The 23,055-nt window shown below is 62.4% G+C and overlaps 1 protein-coding gene across 3 annotated transcripts; it reads left to right on the top strand.

Moving 5' to 3' along the window:
* The first annotated feature begins 186 nt into the window (after positions 1-186).
* Positions 187-22,174, top strand: LOC127567244 (membrane-associated phosphatidylinositol transfer protein 1-like). 3 transcript variants are annotated; one of them, XM_052009922.1, is made up of 20 exons: positions 187-413; positions 1,436-1,669; positions 2,270-2,365; positions 2,859-3,008; positions 4,191-4,267; positions 5,199-5,437; positions 7,314-7,503; positions 7,776-7,871; positions 8,760-8,965; positions 9,502-9,671; positions 11,451-11,621; positions 12,268-12,477; positions 12,753-12,901; positions 16,640-16,753; positions 17,406-17,522; positions 17,803-17,951; positions 18,395-18,544; positions 20,600-20,783; positions 21,305-21,433; positions 21,672-22,174. In XM_052009922.1, exons 1-20 carry the CDS (start codon positions 332-334, stop codon positions 21,864-21,866), a joined length of 3,108 nt encoding a protein of 1,035 aa, XP_051865882.1. In that variant the 5' UTR covers positions 187-331; the 3' UTR covers positions 21,867-22,174. The 3 variants fall into 3 exon arrangements, with proteins under 3 accessions (XP_051865882.1, XP_051865884.1, XP_051865885.1); XM_052009924.1 differs by having other exon boundaries at positions 2,859-2,963; positions 12,265-12,477; positions 21,672-22,173; XM_052009925.1 differs by lacking the exon at positions 11,451-11,621 and having other exon boundaries at positions 12,265-12,477.
* Positions 22,175-23,055: the final 881 nt, after the last annotated feature.

Raw genomic sequence — 23,055 nt, 5'->3', positions numbered from 1 at the left:
GAGGGCGTTATACGTCGGGGAACCCGGTGCAGGGAGGGTGTTATACGTCGGGGGAACCCGGTGCAGGGAGGGTGTTATACGTCGGGGAACCCGGTGCAGAGAGGGCGTTATACAACATAATTGGATCGCCCTGTCCCCTGGTGATGATCATTCCTGCCTCTTGTCTCCCGGGACCCTAGACGTGATCGACATCGTGCGGGACCCCCTCCCTGCCGCCGACTACCTGCCCCAGGAGGACCCCAGGGTGTTCCGGTCGACGAAGAGGGGCCAGGGACCACTGACGGACGGCTGGCTGGAGGAGCGGAGGGGGCGCCCTGAGGCGGGGGCGCTGATGTGTGCCTACAAACTCTGCAAGGTCGAGTTCCGATACTGGGGCATGCAGTCCAAGATCGAACAGTTCATCCACGACGTGGGTGAGTGGACAGCGTCTGTCTCTCCCCCTCACCCCCCACCATCTCTCCCTTCCCCCCCGACACTCCCTCCCCCCCAGTCTCTCCCCCCAGCCTCTCCCCTCAGTCTCTCTCTCTCCCCCCCAGTTCATTTCGACCATATTTTGATGTAATTTTAATAGTTTTTCTGCTCTTCCCCCCCCCCACTGCCCCGTCCCCCTCCCCTCCTCCCCTGCCCCTCACCCCTCCCTCCCTCCCTCCCCCTCCCCATTCCCCGAACCACTCTGTCCCTCCCTCACCCCTACCCCTGCCCTCCCCTCCCTCCCCTCATCCACCCTCCCCTCCCCTCCTGCCCACCCCTCCCTCCCCTCACCCGCCCTCCCCTCACCCGCCCTCCCCTCACCCACCCTCCCCTCCTGCCCTCCCCTCCTGCCCTCCCCTCCCTCCCCTCACCCTCCCTCCCCTCACCCACCCTCCCCTCCTGCCTTCCCCTCCCTCCCCTCCTGCCCTCCCCTCCCTCCCCTCCTGCCCTCCCCTCCTGCCCTCACCCGCCCTCCCCTCCTGCCCTCCCCGCCCTCCCCCTCCCTCCCCTCCTGCCCTCCCCTCCCTCCCCTCACCCGCCCTCCCCTCCTGCCCTCCCCTCCCCCTCCCTCCCCTCCTGCCCTCCCCTCCCTCCCCTCATCTTCCTCCCCACCTTCTTCTCCCCTCCCTCCTCCCCCTCTCTCCCTCCCCCTCTCTCCCTCTCCCTACCCCTCCCTCCTCCCTCCCCCTCTCTCCCTCTCCCTACCCCTCCCTCCTTCCTCCCCCTCCCTCCCCCACCCTACTCAACCCTCCTCTTCTCCCTCCCCCTCCTTCCCACCTCTCCCTTTCCCTCCCGGCCCTCACCCACCCTCCTGCCCTCCCCTCCATCCCCTCCCTATCCCCTCCCTCTCCCCCCTCGCTCCCTCCCCTCTCCCCCCTCCCCCTCACTCACTCCCCTCGCCCACCCTCCTCTCCTCTCCCCCTCCCCCTCCCCTGCCCTCCCGCCCCCCACCCCCACCCCCCAGGCCTGCGCCGGGTGATGCTCCGCGCCCACCGCCAGGCCTGGTGTTGGCAGGACCAGTGGGCCGACCTGTCGATGGAGGAGGTCCGGCGCCTCGAGGAGGAGACGGCGAGGGCCCTGGCCCGGAGGATGGGCCGAGGCGGGGACGAGGCGGAGGGGGGGACCCCGGAACCGGGCCGAGGGGCGGAGGCCGAGCCCGCGGAGGGCGGAGGGGATTGGCTGGCCCCGCAGCACGCAGGTGAGGACCCCGTCGCCTCCGACCTTCGTGACCCGTCACCTCCGACCCCGTCGCCTCCGACCTTCGTGACCCGTCGCCTCCGACCCCGTCGCCTCCTACCTTCGTGACCCCGCGGCCTCCAACTCTGCCCTCTGACCCCGCCACCCCCGTGACACCGCCACCTCCGACCCGTGACCCGGCAACCTCCGACTCCCGTCACCCCGTGCTCTCCGACTCCCACCTCTGACCCAGTGACCCCTGTGTCCTCAGGCCACGCGACCCGTGTGATTCCACAACCGCCGACCCCATCACCCTGGTGTCCCCTGTGACCTCAGCCCCCCCGACCCCACACCCTCTGACCCCGTCACCCTTGTGACACTGCAGCCCCTCCCCTCATCCATGTTGAATCTTGACCCCCAGTGAACTTTGTCTCTTAAAGTGCCCTTTGACCTTCCCCTCCTCTTCCCTCCCTTCCCTCCCCTCCTCCCTCCCCCCCAGCACACCCCACCCCCCCGCCCACCCTTCCTCCTCCCCTCCCCTCCCCTCCCCTCCTCCAGCCGTCCAGAGTGAAGGGTGACGGTGGGGTTCCTGACGTCTGACCCTCTTTCCCCCCCCCCACAGGGGTCATCACCGAACAAACTCTGTCCGAGTGGAGAATCCAAACCATCGCTCGGGATTCGGAAAACAGCTCCGAGGAGGAATTCTACGATGCACAGGGTGTGTCCCGGACCCCCGGGAGTGTGTGACGGGACGGTGCGGAGGGAGCCTCGCCCTGTGTCCGACCCCAGGAGCGTGTGACGGGACGGCGCGGGGGGAGCCTCGCCCTGTGTCCGACCCCGGGAGCGTGTGACGGGACGGTGCGGGGGGAGCCTCGCCCTGTGTCCGACCCCGGGAGCGTGCGACGGGACGGTGCGGGGGGAGCCTCGCCCCGCGTCCGACCCCGGGAGCGTGTGACGGGACGGCGCGGGGGGAGCCTCGCCCCGCGTCCGACCCCGGGAGCGTGCGACGGGACGGCGCGGGGGGAGCCTCGCCCCGCGTCCGACCCCGGGAGTGTGTGACGGGACGGCGCGGGGGGAGCCTCGCCCCGCGTCCGACCCCGGGAGTGTGTGACGGGACGGTGCGGGGGGAGCCTCACCCTGTGTCTGACCTGTAACTCGCTCTCCTTTCCCTCTCCCTCCCTGTTCCTCCCCCGTCCCTCCCTCTCTCCCAGAGGATCTGTCCGACAGTGACGAGGTTTTCTCCAAGGAGATCAGCAAGTGGAACTCAATCGAGTTCGTCAGCAAGTCGGTGGCGGGAGAGGCTGAGGGTGCGACCGGTGGGTGTCTGTCGGTGGTGGCGGGAGAGGCTGAGGGTGCGACCGGTGGGTGTCTGTTGGAATGTGTCAGGCACACGCCAGTGTTTCTTCTGTGTGTGTGTGTGTGGGGTGTGTGTGTCCCTGTGTGTGTGTGGGGTGTGTGTGTCCCTGTGTGTGTGTGCGACAGATCTGTGTGTGTGTGTCCGTCCCTGTGTGTGTGTGTCCGTGTGTGTGTGTGACAGATCTGTGTGTCCCTGTGTGTGTGTGTGTGTGTCCCTGTGTGTGGGGTGTGTGTGGGGTGTGTGTGGGGTGTGTGTGTGGGGTGTGTGGGGTGTGTGTGTGGGGTGTGTCCATCCCTGTGTGTGGGGTGTGTGTGGGGTGTGTGTGTGGGGTGTGTGTGGGGTGTGTGTGTGGGGTGTGTCCGTCCCTGTGTGTGGGGTGTGTGTGGGGTGTGTGTGGGGTGTGTCCGTCCCTGTGTGTGGGGTGTGTGTGGGGTGTGTGTGGGGTGTGTGTGTGGGGTGTGTCCGTCCCTGTGTGTGGGGTGTGTGTGGGGTGTGTGTGGGGTGTGTGTGTGGGGTGTGTCCGTCCCTGTGTGTGGGGTGTGTGTGGGGTGTGTGTGGGGTGTGTGTGTGGGGTGTGTGTGGGGTGTGTGTGTGGGGTGTGTCCGTCCCTGTGTGTGGGGTGTGTGTGGGGTGTGTCCGTCCCTGTGTGTGGGGTGTGTGTGGGGTGTGTGTGGGGTGTGTCCGTCCCTGTGTGTGGGGTGTGTGTGGGGTGTGTGTGGGGTGTGTCTGTCCCTGTGTGTGGGGTGTGTGTGGGGTGTGTGTGTGGGGTGTGTCCGTCCCTGTGTGTGGGGTGTGTCCGTCCCTGTGTGTGGGGTGTGTGTGGGGTGTGTCCGTCCCTGTGTGTGGGGTGTGTGTGGGGTGTGTCCGTCCCTGTGTGTGGGGTGTGTGTGGGGTGTGTGTGGGGTGTGTCCGTCCCTGTGTGTGGGGTGTGTGTGGGGTGTGTCCGTCCCTGTGTGTGCTGTCTGTCTGCATTTTCAAGCTGGGAGCTTTGCGCTCTCTCCAGCTGTGGGGCAGATGTGCCTTCCCACCCCTCACCCCTCCAGACGTGCTCCCTCCCTCCCTCCCTCACCCCTCCAGACGTGCTCCCTCCCTCCCTCCCTCACCCCTCCAGACGTGCTCCCTCCCTCCCTCCCTCACCCCTCCAGACGTGCTCCCTCCCTCCCTCACCCTCCCTCTCTCCCTCCAGCTGACGACTCTCCCGGTTCCCCGGACACGATGGTGGCGTCTCCGGCTTCTGCCATGGATTCCTGTTCCCTGTCCGAGGTGAGGGGTCAGCGTTGGGGGGGGTGAGGGGTCAGCGTTGGGTGGGTGAGGGGTCAGCATTGGGGGGGTGAGGGGTCAGCGTTGGGGGGAGGGGTCGTGGGGTTAGTGCGGGTGGAGGGAAGGCTCTGGGGTTGGTAGGTCACGAGGTCAGTTCAGGGGTCAAGGTCTGGGTTGGCCGGTGTCAAAGGGGTCAGGGGTGACTGAGTGTCATTGGGGGGAGGGGTGTCAGGGGTTACAGAGGGTGGAGGGGGAAGGTCAGGTGTCAGGGAAAGTCGGCTTATGGAGGGTCATGGGTGGAAGGTCAGGGGTAACCGAGGGTTGGTGGGGGAGGGTGGAAGGTCAGTGGGTTGTCAGGGATCAGGACAGGTCAAGGGGTCAGAGCAGGTGACTGACGTCTCTCTCTCCCCCCTCCCTCCCTCTCTCTCCCCCCCTCCCCACCCCCCTCCCTCTCTCCCCCCTCCCTCCCTCACTCTCCCTCCCTCCCTCTCTCTCCCTCCCTCTCTCTCCCCCCCTCCCCACCCCCCTCCCTCCCCACCCCCCTCCCTCTCTCCCCCCCTCCCTCTCTCCCCCTCCCTCCCTCTCTCCCCCCCTCCGTCCCTCCCCCTCCCTCCCTCTCTGCCCCCTCCCTCCCTCACTCTCTCTCCCTCCCTCTCTCTCCCCCCCTCCCCACCCCCCCTCCCTCTCTCCCCCCCTCCCTCTCTCCCCCCTCCCCCCCTCTCCCCCCTCCTCCCTCTCCCCCCCTCCCCACCCTCCTCCCTCTCTCCCCCTCCCCCCCCTCACCCCCCTCCCTCTCTCTCCCCCCCTCCCCCCCCTCCTCCCTCTCTCCCCCCTCTCCCCCCTCCCTCTCTCTCCCCCCCCACCCTCCTCCCTCTCTCCCCCCTCCCCACCCTCCTCCCTCTCTCCCCCCTCCCTCTCCCTCCCCCCCCCCCAGAGCATTTCCTCGGAGACAGCCGCCCCTCCCTGCCCGATCCATTTGCTGCTCCTGGTGCTCCACGGGGGGAGCCTGCTGGACGGGGGTCCCGGGGACTCCCGGCCGGGGGACGTGTCCACGCTGAGGGCGGCCTTCGCCTCCGTCGCCCGGACCCACTTCCCCGAGGCTCGGGGTCACTTCTCCCTCCGCCTTGTGCCCTGCCCCCCCCTCTGCTCCCAGGCCTTGAGCCTGCTCTCCAGGTGAGAACCCCCCCCACCCCCCCTCCCCACCCCTTCGGCCCAACCGGTCCGTGCCGGCCCAAGTCCCCATCCCAGCCGGTCCCACCTCCCCACGTCTGGCCCCGTCTCCTTCTGAACCTTCCCCGTCCGCGGACCCGTCCCAGTGTCGTTAACGTCCCTGCCTCGACCCCTCCCTCTGGCCGCCCGTCCCGCACACGGACCACCCTCTGGGTGAAGAAGTTCCCCCATTAAATCTCCTCCCCCCTCACCTTAAACCCGTCCCCTCTAGTTCTCCATCCCCTGACCGCTGGGGGGAGAAGGTGCGCGCGTTCACCCTCTCGATGCCCCTCGCGGTTTTACTCACCTCACCACCCCCTCGCGCTCCAAGTCCCGACCTGCCCCCGACCTCTCTCTCCGTAAAACTCAGCCCCCTCGAGTCCCCCGGGGGCAACGTCCCTCGCGAATCTCCCTCCGCGCTCTCTCCCAGCTCGGCGGCACCTTTCCCCGCGCAGCGGGGCGACCAGGACCGGACGCGGTACCCCGAGCGCGGCCTCGCCTGCCCGACTCCTGTACTCGGTGCCCTGACCGGTGAAGGCCGGCGTGCCCGACGCCTTCTCCACCGCCCCCCTGTCTACCTGTGACCCCTGCTCTCAGGGGGAACCGTGTCCCTGCACCCCCTCTGTCCTATGACACTCCCCGGGGGCCCTGCCGTTCACCGGGAAAGTCCTGCCCTGGTTTGTCTCCCCAAAGCTCGACTCCTCGCACTTATCCGAATTAAACTCCACTTGCCGAGTCCCAACCTGCCCAACCTCAGGAAAAAACCAAAGACCTTCTAGTGATATTCTCACAAACCAGAGAACACATTCCTTCCACGTCCAGATGTCTGTCTGACAGCCAAATTAAACCACACCCCTTCCCCCTGAACACGGTCCCCCTCCCTCCATCCCGGCGTCCGTCTCACCCCCTCCCTCGTATCTGCCCCCACCCCCTCCCCCAGCAGCATCCCAGGCACCCGCCGCTCCCTGTGTAAAAAAAAACTTGCCTTCGAATTTCCCCCCTCCCTCTCCCCTTAAGCGCGCGCCCTCCGGTATTAGACGTCCCCCACCCCCCGGGGAACAACAGACACCGGCCGTCTCTCTATCGACGCCTCTCGTCGTCTTATAAACCTCTCCCCTCGGCCTCCGCCGCTCCGGAGAGAGCGACCCCAGAGTCTGTCCGACCTCTCCTTGTAGCTCGCGCCCTCTGATCCGGGCGGCGTTCCCGGTGAACCTCTCCCGCACCCCTCTCTCCGAAGCCCTCCCTGTAACGGGGAGGTGGGGGAGGCGACTGGAACTGCACACGAGTGCGGCCCGACCGGAGTTTTATACGGCCGGCAACGTGACTTCCCGGCCTCTTGTACTCGACGCCCCGACCGGTGAAGGCGAGTGTGCCGTGCGCCTTCTTTACCGCCCGCCCCCCCGTCGAATGTGCGGCCGCTTTCAGGAGGCACGGTAGGCTCGGGACCCCCGGGACCCTTCTGTATGTCGACCCTCCTGCCGTTAACTGTGAACCGTCCCCTCACATCCGACCTCCCGAAGTGCGACACCTCGCACCCGCCCGGATTAAACTGCATCCGCCGCCTCTCCGCCCGGATTAAACTGCATCCGCCACCTGTCTGCCCGGATTAAACTGCATCCGCCGCCTCTCCGCCCGGTGTATTCCGGACAATGTCCCACCATGTCCCAGGACAGACCTGGTCAGACCCCAGGATTTATTCCACTTAATATGGAGACGTGACAGCCCCCTGCTCTCTCTCTCATTCCCTACCTCCCTCCATCTCTCCCTCCCCTATCTCCCTCCCTATGCCCCTCCCTCCTTCTGCCTCCCTCCCTCTCCCCCCCCCCCAACCCCCCTCAAGGTTGTCCCCCTTGGGGACAGAGACCGATGGACGTCCCTCGAGGCAGGAGCCCCTCCCTCTCTCCGCCCTCCCCCTCCTCGCCACCTCCGCCGCCTCCTACCGGGAGCTGCTGACCTCAGTGGTGGGACGGGCCAACCGGGAGATGTCCGACTTCCTCGCCTCCGGGGAGGGGGCGAACTTCAGAGGCCAGGTAGGTGGAGGGAGGGTGGGAGGGAGTGGGAGGGGGCTGAGGGAGAGCTGGAGTGGGGGAGGGAGGTGCTGGAGGGGAGGGCGGAGGGAGTGGGGGAAGGGGTTGATGGTTATTAATTATAGAGATCTGATTTCCTCCCCATCTTCTCCCCCTCCCCTCCCCTCCCCTCCATCCTCCCCCCTCCCTTCCCCTCCCTTCCCCTCCCCTCCCCTCCATCCTCCCCCCACTCCCTTCCCCTCCCTCCCTTCCCTCCCCCCCCACCCCCCAACCAGGTCTGCATCATCGGGGACTGTGTCGGAGGGATCCTGGCCTTCGACGGTCTCTGCGGTGGGGGAGGGAGTCCCAGTGGAAGCCGCAGGGACAGTTTGGTGAGTCACACACACACGCAGACTGACACACACGTGCACACACGCACTGACACACACGTGCACACACGCACAGTGACGCACACGTGCGTGCACACACAGTGACACACATGCACACACGCAGTGACACGCACAGTGACACACACACAGTGACACGTGCACACCCAGTGACACACGTGCACACACACAGTGACACACACGTGCACACATGCAGTGACACGTGCACACACACAGTGACACACACACGTACACACACACGTGCACACAAACAGTAAGACACACAGTCACACACAGTGAAACACACACTGACACACTCATGCACACTGACACAGTGAAATACTCACACACACACGTGCACACACGCAGTGACACACGTGCGTGCACACACACAGTGACACATGCACACACGCAGTGACACGCACAGTGACACACAGTGACACACGTGCACACACAGTGACACACACGTGCACACACACAGTAAGACGCAGTCACACACAGTGAAACACACACTGACACACTCATGCACACTGACACAGTGAAATACACACACACGTGTACACTCACAGACTCTCACTCTCTGTCGCACAGTGACATGCACACACGCACACACACACGCACAAACAGACACACACACACGGGTTCACAAGGAAGCGATGACTGTGGGAGTTCGAGGGACTTGGTCAGACCTATGTCACATCTCTCAGAGCATCTCACAGCTCTTCCTCTCCTCCCTCCCTCCCTCCTGCCTCCCCCCTTCCCTCCACTCCCTCCCCCCTCCCTCCTCCCTCCCCCCACCCCCTCTCCTACCCCCTCCCTCCCCCTTCTCCCCCACTCCCTCCCCTTCCCTATCTCTTCCCCCCTCTCTCTCCCGCCCTCTCTCCTCCCCCACAGAGTACAGGACGCCTGTCCCCGGATATATCGACCCCCCCGGACCCTCCCCACAACCCCCGCCTGCAGGGGACCCGACAGCTGAGCAAGAGCGACAACGAGCTGTCAGTAAGCGGCCCCCAGGGTGGGGGGGCGGCCGGCCGGAGACCGAGCAACGCCTCGGCGTCGGAGAGCGACCTCGTCAGACCGCAGCCCAGCTTCCTCGACCGGTGGGTGAATCAGGCGGGGTCCCGGACCCCCGTCACTGCCTGACCCCCCCCGGAGACCCCTGGGGGAGAGGGGGGGAAATCAGGCGGGGTCCCAGACCCCGGAGACCCCCGGGGGAGGGTGGAATCAGGTGGGGTCGCTGCCCCCGGAGACCCCCAGGGGAGGGGGGGAAGCAGGCAGGATCCCAGACCCCAGAGACCCCTGGGAGAGGGGGGGAATCAGGTGGGGTCACTGCCACCCCCACCCGGAGACCCCCTGGGGAGGGAGGAGAATCAGGTGGGGTCACTGCCCACGGAGACCCCCGGGGGAGGGGGGAATCAGTCGGGATCCTAGACCCCCGTCACTGCCCCCATGCAGACCCCCAGGGGGAAGGGGGGGGAATCAGCCGTTCCTGCCCCCCTGTCACTGCCCAGTGACCCCTGGGTTGGGGGGGGGGATCGGCCGGGTTTGAAGGGTGGGTTGGGGTGGGGAGGGGTATCAGCCGACGACCCCCCCCCCCACCCCCCCAACTGACGAGCCGGACCCCCTCCCCCTGCAGGCTGCAAGCCAACGTGCTGAAGATGGACGCTCCCCCCGCCGTCGGCGGCCCCCCGCCCCAGCCTGGGGGGTCCGAGGGCTTCGAGTTCCAGGTGACCGACCTGTTCCTGTTTGGCTGCCCCCTGGGCCTGGTGCTCGCCCTGAGGAAGACCGTGGCCCCCAGCCTGAACCGTGAGTCCGCCCGCCCGTCTGCCCGCCCGCCCGTCCGTCCGTCTGCCCGCCCGCCCGCCCGCCCGCCCGTCCGCCCGCCCGTCCGCCCGTCCGCCCGCCCGTCCGCCCGTCCGCCCGCTCGTCCGTCCGCCCGTCCATCCGCCCGTCCATCCGTCCATCATTCTGTGGAGCCCAGCGCCGGGGAGAGGCCCTTCGGCCCACCATGTCTGTGCCGTACACGGTGCTGTTAAACTACGCCCCTCCCTCCCCCTCCCTCCTCGTCCTCCCCTCCCCGTACCCCTCCCTCTCCCCCCCCACCCGACCCTCCCTGCTCGTCCTCCCCTCCCCATCCTCCTCCCTCCTCGTCCTCTCCTCCCTCTCCCTCCTCCTCACACCCCCTCCCTCCCCGTCCTCTCCCCTCCCTCTCCCTCCCCCTGCCTACCCCTCTTTCCCCCTACCTCCCCCTCCCCTTACCTCCCCCACCCCTTCCCTCCCTCCCTCCTAGCACAGGGACGTGAGGAACTAGTAATTCAACACTTTAACTGAGCCTCACCCCCTCCCTCCGCCCACGGTCCCCCTCCCTCCGTCCCCGGCACATCCCTGGGTCCGTCTCACCCCCTCCCTCGTATCTGCCCCCACCCCCTCCCCCGGCAGCACATCCCAGGCACCCACCGCTCCCTGTGTAAAAAAACTTGCTCCCCCCACATCTCCTCCGAACTCCCCCTCTCCCCTTAAACGCACGCCCTCCGGTATTAGACACCCCCACCCCCTGGGGAACAACAGACACCGGCCGTCTCCTCCATCTACGCCTCCCGTCGTCTGATAAACCTCTCCCCTCGGCCTCCGCCGCTCCGGAGGGAGCGACCCCAGAGTCTGTCCGACCTCTCCTTGTAGCTCGCGCCCTCTGATCCGGGCGGCGTTCCCGGCGAACCCCTCCCGCACCCCTCCCTCCGAAGCCCCCCCACCCCGCACCCTTCCTGTAGAAGTGGGGGTGGGGGGGTGGGGGGCTACCAGAACTGCCGCCCGCTGGGCTTGTGGCTCCGGTCTGCTGGGATTCGCGTGTGGCCTGCTGGGTTTTTCTGCTGCAGTCTGCTGGGATTGTGGTTCAGTTCTGCTGGCATTTGGTTCAGGCCACTTGGGAGTTTGGTTCCAGTCCACTGGGAGTTTGTTTCAGGTCTGCTGGGATTTGGTTCAGGCTTGCTGGGATTTAGGGATTTGGTTCAGGCTTGCTGGGATTTACGTGTGTGATCTGCTGGGGCTGTGTTCTGACCTGTTGGGATTGTGGTTCCTTCCTGGCTGATGTTTTGTTCTGGTCTGTTGGGTATTGTGTTTCCTTCCTGCAGGGATTGTGCTATGATCTGGTATTCAGTTCAGGCCAGCTGGTATTTGGTTCTGGTCTGCTGGGAAATGGTTCTGGTCTGCTGGGGGTTTGTTTTGGTCTGCTGAGATTGTGGTTCCAGTCTGTTAACATTTGTGTGTGGCCTGCTGTTTTTTTTCCAGTATGCTGGGATTCCAGTTCAGTTCTGCTGGGATTTGGTTCTAGTCTGTTGCGTCTTCAATTTCTGCTGGGATTGTGGTTCAGTCCTGGGATTTGGTTCTATCTGTTGGGAATTTGGTTCCAGTCTGCTGCTATTTGGTTCATGCTTGCTGGGATTGTGCTCTGACCTGCTGGGATTGTGGTTCTTTTCTGCTGGTCTTTTGTTCTGGTCTGTTGGGATTGTGCTCTGTCCTGCTGGGATTGTGCCCGGGGCTCCTGGTGTGGGTGGGCTCACTGACCGCTGGTCTTTCTCTGTCCTGCAGTGGCTCAGTGCCGGCCGGCCTGTGGACAAGTCTACAACCTCTTCCACCCCGCTGATCCCTCGGCCTTCCGGCTGGAACCTCTGCTGGTGCCCGAATTCCAGCAGGTACCCCCCTTCGCCGTGCCCCGCTACCAGAAGTTCCCACTTGGGGACGGCAACTCCTCCCTCCTGGGTAAGTCCCGCTGGGAGTCGCTGGACAGGCACCAGGAGCTACTGGGATCTATCCACTCGGGCTGCTGGAGTCTGCTTTGTTTATTGGGGCTGCTGGATCTCTCAACTGGGGCTCTGCTGGAATACTCCTGGAACTGCTGGGATTTACTCTGTAATGGGATCTGCTGGGACCCACTCTGTGCTGGGGCCCCATTGGAGCACTGCAGGAATGCACTCTTTCTACTGGGGCTCTACTGGAATGCACTGTCTGGGATTCACACCCTACTGGGGCTCATCTGGGATCAATTCTATGCAATAGGATCTGCTGCTGGGTTTCACTCTCTACTGGGGTTTTACTGGGATTCACTCTGTAATGATATCTGCTGGGATCAACTCTGCTGGGAATGCTCTGTACTGGGACCTGCTGGGATTGAGTCTACTGGGGATCCTCTCCATGTACTGGTATCTCCTGGGATGCAAGCTCTGTGGGACCTGCTGGGGTTGTCTGCAGGGGACCTTCCCCCTGTACTGGGATCTCCTGGGATGCACTCTTTGGGGGACCTGCTGGGATTGAGTCTGCTGGGGACCATCTCCCTGTACTGGGACAGGCTGTGGGGTGTGATGTGGGACCTGCTGGGATTAACTCCTACCCCCCCACCCTCCAGCAGACACGCTCCAGACCTTCCCGTCGATCTTCCGTGACATTACAGAGCCTTTGTCTGCCTCGGACCGGAGCCCCGGTCTCCAGCAGCCCTGCGGAGGACCCCAGCTGGTGCTGGGGACGGACCAGCAGCCCTGCGGGGGACCCGAGCCGGTGCTGGGGACGGACCAGCAGGCACCTGGAGCTGAAGAATCAGGGACGGTCAGTGCGTCTACAGGTAACTCCCCCTCCCTCCCCGTCCTCCCCCTCCCAGTCCTCTCCTCTTCACCCTCCCTCCCTCCTCATCCTCCCCCTTGTCCTCCCTCCCACCTCCCTCCTCACCTCCCCCTCCCGAGGCGCTCCCTCCTCACCTCCCCCCTCCCGAGACGCTCCCTCCTCTCCTCACCCCTCCTGACGTGCTCCCTCCTCGCCGCCGCCTCTCTCCTGTCCCCGAGTCTGCAAGGATGCGTGACGTTCCTCCTCCGAGGTGCTGACTGGTTCTCCCTCCCACAGTCTTCGAGAGTTGGTGGGGTTGCAAGAGGATCGACTACGCGCTCTACTGCCCCAAGGCGCTCACTGCCTTCCCGACCATCACCCTCCCTCACCTCTTCCACGCCAGTTACTGGGAGTCGACGGACGTGGTGGCTTTTATCCTTCAGCAGGTAACGGGGGCTCCGGGGAGCAGGTCAGACATCGGGTGAGGCTCCCCCCGCACCGTCCCGTCACACACTCCCGGGGTCGGACACAGGGTGAGGCTCCCCCCGCACCGTCCCGTCACACACTCCCGGGGTCGGACACAGGGTGAGGCTCCCCACGCACCGTCCCGTCGCACACTCCCAGGGTCAGACACAGGGTGAGGCTCCCCCCGCACCGTCCCGTCACACACTCCCGGGGTCGGACACAGGGCGAAGCTCCCCCCGCACCGTCCCGTCACACACTCCCGGGGTCAGAGGGAGGGAATCAGTCAGGGTTTTCTGTACGTTCATGTGGGTAGAGAGAACACGAAGATCTCAGTCAAGGCCCCAGCAATCTCATCTCTTGCATCTCTCAATAACCTGGGGTCTATCCCATCTGGCCCTGGGGACTTATCTACCTTAATGCTCTTCAGGAGACCCCACACCACCTCTATCTATCTCAAGATTCCCCACCACATTTGCACGCCCCACACTGATCTCACTACCAGAATCAGGTTTATTATCACTGACTTATTTACGTGAAATGTGTTTTGAGGCAGCAGTACAGTGCAAGTCGTAGAAATTACTGTAAATTACAAAATAAATTGGAATGACGAGATAGTGTTCATGGGTTCGTGGACCGTTTAGTGATCTGATGGCGGAGGGGAAGAAGCTGTTCCTGAATCGTTGAGTGTGGGTCTTCAGGCTCCTGTACCTCCTCCCCGATGGTAGTAACGAGAAGAGGGCACGTCCCGGGTGGTGAGGGTCCTCGGTGACGGACGCCACCTTCTCGAGGCACTGCCTCTTGAAGATGTCCTCGATGGTGGGGAGGGTTGTGCCCGCGATGGGGCTGGCTGAGGGTCTACAACCCTCTGCGCTGCTCTTTCAGACACAAGGTCCTCATTTTTAGAACACAAGATTGGCCGACTGGCAAAAGAGTGGGGAGTAGAGGGGGACTTCTCTGGTCGGCTGCCGGTGACGAGTGGTGTTCCCCGGAGGTCGGTGTTGGGTCCGCTGCTTTTCACGTTACACGTCAATGATCTGGATGACGGAATCGAGGGCTTTGTGGCCAAGTTTGCGGATGATACGAAGATGGGTGGAGGGGCAGGGAGTCTGCAGAAGGACTTGGGCAGGTTGGGAGAATGGGCAAAGAAGTGGCAGATGGAAGACAGTGTCGGGAAGTGTACAGTCGTGCACTTTGGTAGAAGGGATAAAGGTTTTCTAAACGGGGAGAGAATTTAGAAATTGGGAGGTGCAGAGGGACTTGGGTCCCAGTGCAGGATTCCCTAAAGGTTAACTTGCAGGTTGAGTCGGTAGTAAGGAAGACAAATGCAATGTTAGCATTCATTTTAAGAGGACCAGAATATAAAGGCAAAGATGTAATGCTGAGGCTTCATAAGGCATTGGTCAGACCACACTTGGAGTATTGTGTTCGGTTCTGGTCACCTCATTACAGGAAGGATGTGGCAGCTTTAGAGATGGTGCAGAGATTTACCAGGATGCTGCCAGGATTGGAGAGCACATCTTATGAGGAGAGGTTGAGCGAGCTGGGGCTTTTCTCTTTGGAGAGGAGGAGGATGAGAGATGACCCGATAGAGGTGCACAAGAGGCACAGATCGAGTGGACGGTCAGAGACTTTTTCCCAGGGCGACAATGGCTAACACGAGGGGGACATAATTTTAAGGTGATTGGAGGGAGGTATAAGGGGGATGTCAGGGGTAAGTTTTTTTACACAGAGAGTGGTGGGTGTGCGAAACGCACTGCCGGCAGAGGTTGTGGGGGCAGATACATCAGGGACATTTAAGAGGCTCTTAGACACATGAATGATGGAGAAATGGGGGGCGATGTGGGAGGGAAGGGTTAGATAGATCTCAGAGCAGGGTAAAATGTCGGCACAACATCGTGGGCCAAAGGGCCTGTAACTGTGCTGTAGTGTTCTATGTTCATATCTAAGGAAGGATGTGCTGGCGTTGGAGAGGGTCCAGAGGAGGTTTACGAGTACGATCCTTGGGATGAAAGGGTTAACGTACAAGGAGCGTTTGATGTCTCTGGGCCTGTACTCAATGGACTTCAGAAGGATGAGGGGGAGGATCTCATTGAAACCTCCCAAATATCGACAGGCCTGGACAGAGTGGACGTGGAGAGGGTATTTCCATCAGTGGGAGAGTCCAGGACCAGAGGGCATAGCCTCAGAATAAAGGGACGTCCCTTGAGAACAGAGAAGAGGAGGAATTTCTTCAGCCAGAGGGCAGAGAATCTGTGGAATGCATTACCACAGACGGCTGTGGAGGCCAAGTCAATGGGTTGTAGGGCGTCAGAGGTTACGAGTGAGAGAACGGGCCCTGAGAGGTCAAAATAACTCAGCCACGATCCAACGGGGGAGCAGACTCATAGAACATCGAACACTACAGGACAGGCCCTTCGGGCCACAATGTTGTGCTGACATTTTATCCTGCTCTGAGATCTATCTACCCCTTCCCTCCCACATAGCCCTCCATTTCTCTATCATTCATGTGTCTATCTAAGAGTCTCTTAAATGTCCCTAATGTATTGGTATTGGTTTATTATTGTCACTTGTACCGAGGTCCAGTGAAAAGCTTGTCTTGCAAACTGATCGTACAGGTCAATTCATTACACAGTGCAGTTACATTGGGTTAGTACAGGGGGCATTGAGGTAGTACAGGTAAAAACAGTAACAGTACAGAGTAAAGTGTCACAGCTACAGAGAAAGTGCAGTGCAATAAGGTGCAAGGTCACAACAAGGTAGATCATGAGGTCAGAGTCCATCTCATTGTATAAGGGAACCGTTCGATAGTCTTATCACCGTGGGGTAGAAGCTGTCCTTGAGCCTGGTGGGACGTGCCCTCAGGCTCCTGTATCTCCTGCCCGATGGGAGAGGGGAGAAGAGGGAATGTCCCGGGTGGGTGGGGTCTTTGATGATGCCGGCTGCTTCACCAAGGCAGCGAGAGGTAAAGACAGAGTCCGTGGAGGGGAGGCTGGTGTCCGTGATGCGCTGGGTTGTGTCCACAACTCTGCAGTTTCTCGCGGTCCTCGGCAGAGCAGTTGTCGTCCCGAGCCGGGATACATCCAGATAGGATGCTGTCTACAACTTCTGCCGGCAGTGCGTTCCACGCACCCACCACTCTCTGTGTAAAAAAACTTACCCCTGACATCCCCCTTATACCTCCCTCCAATCACCTTAAAATTGTGTCCCCTCGTGTTAGCCGTTGTCGCCCTGGGAAGAAGTCTCTGACCCTCCACTCGATCTGTGCCTCTTGTACACCTCTACCAAGTCACCTCTCATCCTCCTTTTCTCCAAAAAGAAAAGCCCCGGCTCGCTCAACCTCTCCTCATAAGATGTGCTCTCCAATCCTGGTAAATCTCCTCTGCACCCTCTCTAAAGCTCCCACAACCTTCCTATAATGAGGCGACCAGAACTGAACACAATACTCCAAGTGTGGTCTGACCAGAGCTGCAACATCACCTCACGGCTCTTGAACCCAATCCCCTGACTAATCAAGGCCAACACACCATCTTAACAACCCTATCGACCTGCGCGGCAACCTTGAGGGGTCTACGGACATGGACCCCGAGATCCCTCTGTTCCTCCACACTGCTGAGTGTTAGCAGGGTGTGTGGGGGGTGACCAGACCAGCGATGCTCTCCACCCCCACCCCACATCCCCCCTCCCCAACCCCCACCAACCCTCTGCCCTGACACCCACAGGTGGTCACTGACCAGGAGGGTCTCCCTCAGCATCTGGCCGGCGAGGAGTCCGAATTCAGCCCCCCGATTCCCCGAGAAAGGTGGCTACGCAAACGCACCCAGGTCAAGATCCGGGTGAGTCCCAGCGAGTGCGGTTTCTGACGGAGGGTGGGGGGGGGGGGGGAGAGACAGCAAGGGTGGGGGGGAGGGAAGAGTTGTCCCACTCGCCTCCCCCCCCAATCTGTGAAGCCCCAAATATCTCTGTGAACCCCTCAAACCCTCGCTGTCCACCCAGGTCCGGTGGGAGCGGACAGGGAGGGGATGGGTAGGAGGGGAGGGGTTTGGAGGGGAGGGGTGGGGTTGGGAGGGTTTTGGAGGGGAAGGGAGGGGTTTGGGGAGGGGTGGAGTGGGGAGGTGAACGGAGCGGTGGGGAGGGGTCCCAGTGGGGTTGCAGATGGGACAGGAGGGTACCAGTGGGGGTGGACGGGGTGGGGGTGCGTTGGGAGGGGTCCCAGTGGGGGTGGACAGGGAGGAGAGGGGTGGGGGTGGGTTGGGAGGGGTCGCGGTGGGGGTGGACGTGGTGGGGGTGCGTTGGGAGGGGTCCCGGTGGGGGTGGACAGGGAGGAGAGGGGTCGGGGTGCATTGGGAGGGGTCCTGGTGGGGGTGGACGTAGTGGGGGTTGGGTTGGGAGGGGTCCTGGTGGGGGTGGACAGTGGGGGTTGGGTTGGGAGGGGTCCCGGTGGGGGTGTGGATGGACTAAACGCCCCTGTTGTGTTCCCGACGGTAGAACGTTGCCGCCAACCACCGGGGCAGCGACACGGTGACCCTGGTTGGGGTCCCTCCGCTGCTGGTCGGGAGATTCGCCTATGGACCCCTGGACGTGGTGACGCTGACCGGCGAGAAGGTACGAGGGGGGTGGGGGCTCTGTCCCCCTCGGCCCCCGTCCGTCCGTCCATCCCAGCTCTTCCCCCTCGACACCACCATCCGAGCCCTCAGCTCCCCTTCCTCCCCTCCCCTGCCCCCTCCCTCCCTCCCTCCCCTTTCTCACACTGACCCCTCCCCACCCCTCCCTCTCCCCACTCACACTGACCCCTCTCCTTCTCCCCCTCCCTCCCCCTCACTAACCCCCTCCCCCCCTCCAACCCCCTCACTAACCCCTCTCTCCCTCCCTCCCTCCCCGACAGGTCGACGTCTACATACAGACCCCGCCACCACTGGGGAAGTGGGTTCACTGTGGGACGGAGACCACCAACAACAGTGGACGTATCGCCCTCCCCCTGCCCCAGGACATGTGCCAGTCCCTGGGGGTTCACCCCGTCCGAATGTTTGTCAGGTCAGTGATTCATCCGTCGGGAACAGGGCAGTGACGGGGGGGGGGGGGGGGGGGCAGGAAACCGGCTGATTATCCCCTCCCTCTCTCTAACCCAGGGGTCACTGGGCAGTGATGGGGGGGTGGGGGGAAGAAACCCAGGTGATTCCCTGAATACTCCCAATCCCATTCTCCTCCCCATCACCCACAAACCCCTTACCCATCAAGAACCGGCCTGAAACACCCCCAATGACTTGGTTCCCATCGCCCTCTGCGGGCTTCGGATTCCATGGATCACCACCCTCTGGACGTGGAGGTTCCTCCCCATCTTTGTGCCCCCTCCCACACCCGGTCCTGGACTCTCCCACCGATGGGGGAACTGGGAATGTCCCGTCTGCCTCCACTTCATCTGGGGACTCCCCGCGCCCGTTAGGTTGACGCCTAGTCTTCGATCTCTGACCATGCAGGGGGGACCGCACGTTCGCCGAGAGTTTCCTGTGGGTTGTGCCCCCTCGGTCGGAGTGCGTAGTCTTCAGTATCGATGGTTCCTTCGCTGCCAGTGTCTCCATCATGGGCAGTGACCCGAAGGTGCGGGCAGGAGCTGTGGATGTGGTCAGGTAAGGGATCTCTCTCTCTCTGTTGCCGCAAAATCCTGAGGTATCTACAGGAGGTCCTGCCTCAAGAAGGCAATGTCCATCACCAAAGATCTCCCACCATTGGGAGTATCTACAGGAGGTCCTGCCTTAAGAAGGCAACATCCACCTTCAAAGATCTCCCACCATCAGGCGTATCTACAGGAGGTCCTGCCTCAACAAGGCAACGTCCATCACCAAAGATCTCCCACCATCGGGGGTATTTACAGGCGGGGCGGCCTCAAGAAGGCAACGTCCGCCGTCACAGATCCAACCCCCCCCCAACCACCCGGGCTGTGCTGTCTTCTCACAGCTCCCGTCAGGCAGGAGGTACAGGAGCCTGAAATCCCCACACCACCAGGTTCAGGAACAGCGACTTCCCTTCAACCATTCGGTTCTTGAACCGACCGGCACGTCCCTGGTCACCCCCTTAGTACAGCAACACTGGGACCGCTTTGTACTGCAACGGACTTTGTTTTCTGTTGTTCAAATTGTGTTCTTCCTTGTGAAAATTGTGCATGGTTTATGCTGAACTGATGATTTCCTGTGAATGTTGTGTCTCTGATGCTCTGTGATGCTGCTGGAGGGAAGTTTTCCATTGCCCCTGTGCACACATGGACTTGTGCGTCTGACAGTAAACTCCACTCTGACTTTGACCCCATCCCGAGTCATGAGGGGAGGGGGAGGGAGAGGGAGAGGGAGGGGGAGGAGGAGAGGTGGAGGCAGGTGGGGGAGAATGGAGGGAGTGTTGGGGAGGCGCGGTCAGTGTTCGGGACGGGGAGAGAGAGAGAGAAGCGGTGGTGGCCTCATTAGAGACAGATGTTTCACCTCTGGAAGTGTGCGCACTTGTGGAGGTAGCTGGTCCGCAGACCACCTTCACCACCTGCGCTGCCCCTTAGCTGGGTGAGTCGGTATCACCCAGGACAGTCCCCAACATTTACGGGGGGATCTCCATCAGCTGGGTCAGTGAGACGAGGAATGGCAGGATGGAGTTTAATCCGGGTAAGTGTGAGGTGTCGCGTTTTTGGGAAGACAAATCCAGGGTCGGACTTTCCCGGTGAACGGCAAGGCCCCGGGGAGCGTTGTAGAACAGAGAGTACAGGGGCATAGGGGTACAGAGAGACCTTGGGGTGCAAGTCCATGGCTCATCGAAAGTGGCTACACGGGTAGGCAGGGTGGTTAAGGCTTATGGAAGGCTTGCATTCATTAATCTGGGTATTGAGTACAGGAGTCAGTAAGTAATGATGCATCTCTATAGAACTCTGCATAAGGCTGCATTTAGAGTATTACGTGCAATTCTCGTCATGGATGTCGAGGCTTTAGAGAGGGTGCAGAGGAGGTTTACCAGGACGCTGCCTGGATTAGAGGGCATGTGCTATCAGGAGAGGCCGGACAAACTTGGGCTCTTTTCTCTGGAGCGGCAGAGGCTGAGGGGTGATCTGTTGGAGGTTTATAAAATGATGAGGGGCATAGATAGGGTGGACAAGCAATATCTTTTTCCCCATTATTGAGCGATCCAATACCAAGGGGCAGGCATTTAAGGTGAGGGGGTAGGTTCAGAATAGACGTGAGGGGTACGTTTTTTACTCGGAGAGTGGTGGATGCCTGGAATATGTTGCCTGATAAGGTGGTGGAGGCAGATTCATTGGGGGCTTTTAAGAGGGGCTTGGATGGGCACATGAATGAGAGGAAAATGGAGGGACACAGTGAGGCTCCCCCCGCACCGTCCCGTCACACACTCCCGGGGCCAGACACAGGGTGAAGCTCCCCCCACACCGTCCCGTCACACACTCCCGGGGTCGGACACAGGGTGAGGCTCCCCCCGCACCGTCCCGTCACACACTCCCGGGGTCAGACGCAGGGTGAGGCTCCCCCCGCACCGTCCCGTCACACACTCCCGGGCTCAGACACAGGGTGAGGCTCCCCCCGCACCGTCCCGTCACACACTCCCGGGGGGGAGAGCTCTGTGTAAGGGGTTAAAGAGGAGGGGGTCACTGTCCCTGCCCACCTCTGACCTCTCCCCTCACTCTCTCCCCACAGATACTGGCAGGAACGTGGCTGTCTGGTGGTTTACGTCTCTGGACGTCCCGACATGCAGAAGCAGAGGGTGGTGTCCTGGCTGAGGCAGCACAACTTTCCCCAGGGGATCACCTACTTCAACGAGGGGCTAGTGCACGACCCTCAGCGGCAGAAGGCTGCCTTCCTGCAGGGGCTGGTGCAGGAGGTGAGGGGAGGGGAGGGGAGGGGCTGGTGCATGAGGTGAGGAAGGGAGGGGGACAGAAGTGAGGGGGTTCGGGGGGAGGGAGGGGACAGGGGTGAGGGAAGAGGGGGTGGGGGAGGGAGGGGACGGGTTAGGGAGGGGATGGAGAGGGAGGGGGGAGTGGAGGGGATGGAGGGACGGTGGGGCTGGTGCATGAGGTAAGGTGAGGGAGGATGGTGAGGAGGGTGGGTGGGAGGGAGGGGTTGAGGGAGGGAGGGAGGGGCTGGTGCACGACCCTCAGCGGCAGGGGCCGGTGGAGGTGAAGGGAGGAGGGGAATGGGTGAGGGGAGGGGTTGTGAGGGGACGTGGTGAGGGGAGGGGCCGAGGAGGATGTGGAGGGAACCCTTTGGGTGGGGGAGTGAGTGATTGATGAACTCAGTTTAAATCTCCCCTTGATGTTCCCCCATTCTTCCCCCCTCCCTCGTCCGTCTCCCTCCCTCCTTCACTCCCCCCCCCCCACCCCCCATCTCCCCCCTCCCCACAAGGCTCAGATGAAGATTGAAGCTGCCTATGGTTCCCCCAAGGACATCTCGGTCTATGCACTCCTCAATATCCCCGCCCAGCACATCTACATCGTGGGGCGGCCCTCGCGCAAGTGGGTGGGTCAGTGTCAGGTAGGTGGGTGCTGGGGAGTGGGAGGGGGTGAGTGGGAGGGGGTGTGTGTGAGGGAGGGGTGTGTGTGTGAGGGGTGTATGTGTGAGAGGTGAGGGAGGGAGGTGTGTGTGTCAGAGGTGTGTGTGTGTGAGAGGTCGCTCTCCCCGTCTCTCTCTCTCTCTCTCCCGTCTCTCTCTCTCTCTCCCGTCTCTCTCTCTCTCTCTCTCCCTGACCCTCTCCCTCTCTCTCCCCCGACAGTTCCTGACGGATGGCTACTCCGGACACCTTGCCCAGTTGGAGAGTGACCGCTCGTTGTCGGGGGCGCCCCTGCCTCCCCGCCTGGCGTTGGCCAAGGGCGGGCTGGGAGTGTCAGCGGGGGGCTGCGGCCGGACTCAGACGGGGCGCCACTGCTGTGCCCCGGATCCCGCGGTGATCCCCCGCTCCGACCTCTGACCCCCAGCAGGGGACGGTGACCATCGACCCTGACCCCCAGGCGGGGTGCAGCGACCTTCACCCCTGACCCCGGGCAGGACTGGGTTGACCCCGAACCTCAAAACCCCGTTACCCCATTTACCTGCTCACTCCATTATGTAGTCCCTCTGCCCATTTTACCCTCTCGCTCATTAATCTCATCCCATTTACCCCCACACCATTTACCCCAGGGAAGGGGTTGGCAGAGGGGCTGTTTGGGATGGGGGTGTTAGGAAGAGGGGAGGGGGTGTCTGAGAGAGGAGTTAGAGAGTGGGGAGGGGTGTTAGGGAGAGAGGGGTATTTGGGAGGGGGTATTTGGGAGAGAGGGTTTGGGGGGGGTATTTGGGAGAGAGAGGGTTTGGGAGTGGGTGTTTGGGAGACGGGGTGTTCGGGGAGAGAGAGGGGCGTCAGAGAGAGGAATGTTTAGGGGAGAGAGGTTGTTTGGGGGAAAGCGGGAGGGGGGTGTGTGGGAGAGAGCGGACTGTCTGGGAGAGAGGGTGTTCGGGAGAGGGAGAGGGGGTGTTCGGGAGAGAGGGGGTGTTCGGGAGAGAGATGGGGGTGTTCGAGGGTGGGTGTTTGGGAGAGAGAGGGTGTTCAGGGGAGAGAGGGTGCATGGGGGAGAGAGAGAGGGGGTGTTCGGGGGGGGGAGAGAGAGGGGTGTTTGAAAGACAGGGAGGGGGTGTGTAGGAGAGGAGGGGGTGTGTAGGAGAGGAGGGGGTGTTCGGGAGAGAGCGGGGGGTGGTTTGTTGTGGCTCTGACCTACCCTCACCGAGAGTCATAGATGTTCTTGTTCAATATCCCTCTGTCTCTCCCAGTCCCACAGAGACCTCGGCTGATCAAGATGTAAATATTAAACGTTGATTCTACTGCTGATCAATGTGTTGTTTACTGTTCGTCACACCACAGCGTCGGACACGGTGAAGCTCCCTCCGCACCGTCCCGTCACACACTCCTGGCATCGGACACAGGGTGAAGCTTCCCCCGCACCGTCCCGCCGCACACCCCCGGGGTTGGGCACAGGGCGAGGCTCCCCCCGCACCGTCCCATCACACTCCTGGGGTCAGGCACAAGGTGAAGCACCCCCTGCACCTTCCCGTCACACACTCCCGGGGTCGGACACTGGGTGAGGCTCCCCCGGCGCCGTCCCATCACACACTCCCGGGGTCAGACA

Source organism: Pristis pectinata, unplaced genomic scaffold (genome assembly GCF_009764475.1).
Source record: "Pristis pectinata isolate sPriPec2 unplaced genomic scaffold, sPriPec2.1.pri scaffold_38_arrow_ctg1, whole genome shotgun sequence".
Taxonomy (NCBI): domain Eukaryota; kingdom Metazoa; phylum Chordata; class Chondrichthyes; order Rhinopristiformes; family Pristidae; genus Pristis; species Pristis pectinata.
The sequence above is the reverse complement of the archived record's forward strand: the minus strand, read 5'-3'. Positions and strand labels throughout refer to the sequence as shown.

What these genes read in the sequence shown, in the direction of transcription:
- LOC127567244 (XM_052009922.1), top strand. Translation starts at nt 332, where the DNA reads ATGTGTGCCTACAAACTCTGCAAGGTCGAGTTCCGATACTGGGGCATG. An exon ending in GACGGTCAGTGCGTCTACAG is followed by an intron (nt 12,478 to 12,752) that starts GTAACTCCCCCT and finishes TCCCTCCCACAG; the next exon opens with TCTTCGAGAGTTGGTGGGGT. An exon ending in TGCAGGGGCTGGTGCAGGAG is followed by an intron (nt 20,784 to 21,304) that starts GTGAGGGGAGGG and finishes CCTCCCCACAAG; the next exon opens with GCTCAGATGAAGATTGAAGC.